The 1,888-nt window shown below is 37.6% G+C and overlaps 1 protein-coding gene across 2 annotated transcripts in view; it reads left to right on the forward strand.

Moving 5' to 3' along the window:
• Atg16 (Autophagy-related 16) overlaps positions 1 to 1,882 on the forward strand; it is a 417,335-nt gene extending 415,453 nt beyond the window's left edge. For both annotated transcript variants that reach the window (XM_026814118.1, XM_018025811.2), the window contains one exon: positions 1,110 to 1,882. In XM_026814118.1, the coding sequence (XP_026669919.1) occupies positions 1,110 to 1,206 (97 nt within the window). In that variant the 3' untranslated portion in view covers positions 1,207 to 1,882. The remainder of the gene's footprint in view (positions 1 to 1,109) is intronic.
• Positions 1,883 to 1,888: the final 6 nt, after the last annotated feature.

Genomic DNA, 1,888 nt, shown 5'->3' on the forward strand with positions numbered 1-1,888 from the left:
CAATAGAAGTCCGTTTAGACAATGTACTAGGCACGACGTTTTGTTAGCTTTATATATTTGTATGTTATTTTAGCTGTCTAAGATACGAATAGTTGCGTTGAATACTGATATGTGCTAGTCATGGGTAACCCATGGTCTTTTATCATAGTTAACCGGATGTGGTAGCAACGATTTGCATAGCCCATTGTAATTCGAAAATACAATCACTGACCATAATTGACCTCGAATTATGCTTGCCTCAGGGAAATTAGTTAATAATGCACATACATGATATTGTAATATCCTTCTGTCTCGTTGTCGATCTTCCAGCTTCTTCCTTCCGCTATAAACGCGTACGACTCATCAATTTAATTAACTGATTGACAACTTCTATTCCTTCCGTGACAAGTCATAACGGTCACTTCTCTTCGTCATGTACATTTCTGTTATTTTGTTTCTTCCTGATTTGCCTTAAAAGTTTTATCTTCTTAAACGAAAGAAAGCTAAATAGAAGTATTTAATAGTACTTTGTTATTAAATATTTATTATGCTAGTGAAGTTTACACTTTTAAGGCAGCCAAGTTTAATCATAACGATTTCGGTCCTATAATCATATGTACGTGAACATGTTCAGCTGAAATATGGCCTGCCGACCAACTTTGAATGTAAATATTCAATAAACACACGAGGTACTACGCACACAAGTTCAAAGTAATATTACGTTATACCTAATACCTACCGTCGTGTATTATTGTTTTCAACAATAATTTGAAATAATTATAGATACTATTATAATAATTACATTGAAAATTATGTTTAACACTCGTCTGCTTGTTATTACGTGTACGTGTTGATTATTAACGATAAATATCATTTTGAATTAAAACCGCCTAAAAGGTATTGCGAAAAATTTTATAATATACTGAATGTGTCTCTAGATTTATTTTATAAACAAACTAATGGCTCTTGGCTGGTTTTTTACGATTTTTAGACATTTTTGCGAGAGGATTGTTATGCAAATCACCGTCTTACGTTACATAATGAATTTACCATTACGTTTATAATGGACACGTGAAACGAGATCGGTAGAAAAATAGAACGACCTGTTTAATAGATGTGATCTCTTTCAGAGCCGTGGTGACAGCAGTTTCCTGGCATCCTCACGGTACCTACCTTGCATCGGTGGACAGGGCAAAAATGGTAACAGTCTGGGGCGACCATGTTTAACAAAACGTTTGACTCTGAGATTAATTATTTCACCTACTGGAACCTATGATCAGTGCCAGAATTGTTCTCTTCTGCCGTTCGTAGAATTAAAAAAGCAAGTTCAGATTATACGAGTGCTGCTAGAGGTGTACCTACGTGCCGCGTGCGTAAACAAAGGATACACCGATGCAGGATTATAAAAATCGGTGGGCGGTCCAGGCGCTTAGCCCATAAAGGGATACTATGGCATTTCGAAATTCTACAAAGCGAAGATGGCCGAATGAATAAATTCACAACCGCGGTAGAGATTATTGTACATAAAACTGAGCTGACTGTTGCCGGAAGGTTGTAAAGATTTCCTTTTTTAGGGTAATGCTTACCTGCGCGCCGCGACCGCCTCCCGTCGCTCCAGAAATTCAACGGATTATCGTCGTTATCATTTTCAGATTCGCTAGATTCAACCGTTTTACTTTTAAGAGACTATTTTCGCGTTCCAATCGTCTCTGTCGGCAGCCGTGATTGCTCGCGTTGGATTGCTTTGCGGGAACTGTAAAAACACGGGGTTCTTTACGAGTCACCTTCGCCCCGGCCACGTTCATTTCTAAAAGTGTTAGTCGACTTTTGAACTTTTGTACATTACGCACTCGAAAATATAAGAATATGTATATTCTCGTATATGTCCTATAAATGGGAACGTATACCG

Source organism: Ceratina calcarata, unplaced genomic scaffold (genome assembly GCF_001652005.2).
Source record: "Ceratina calcarata isolate Rehan_Ccalc_2016 unplaced genomic scaffold, ASM165200v1 scaffold368.2, whole genome shotgun sequence".
Lineage (NCBI taxonomy): Eukaryota > Metazoa > Arthropoda > Insecta > Hymenoptera > Apidae > Ceratina > Ceratina calcarata.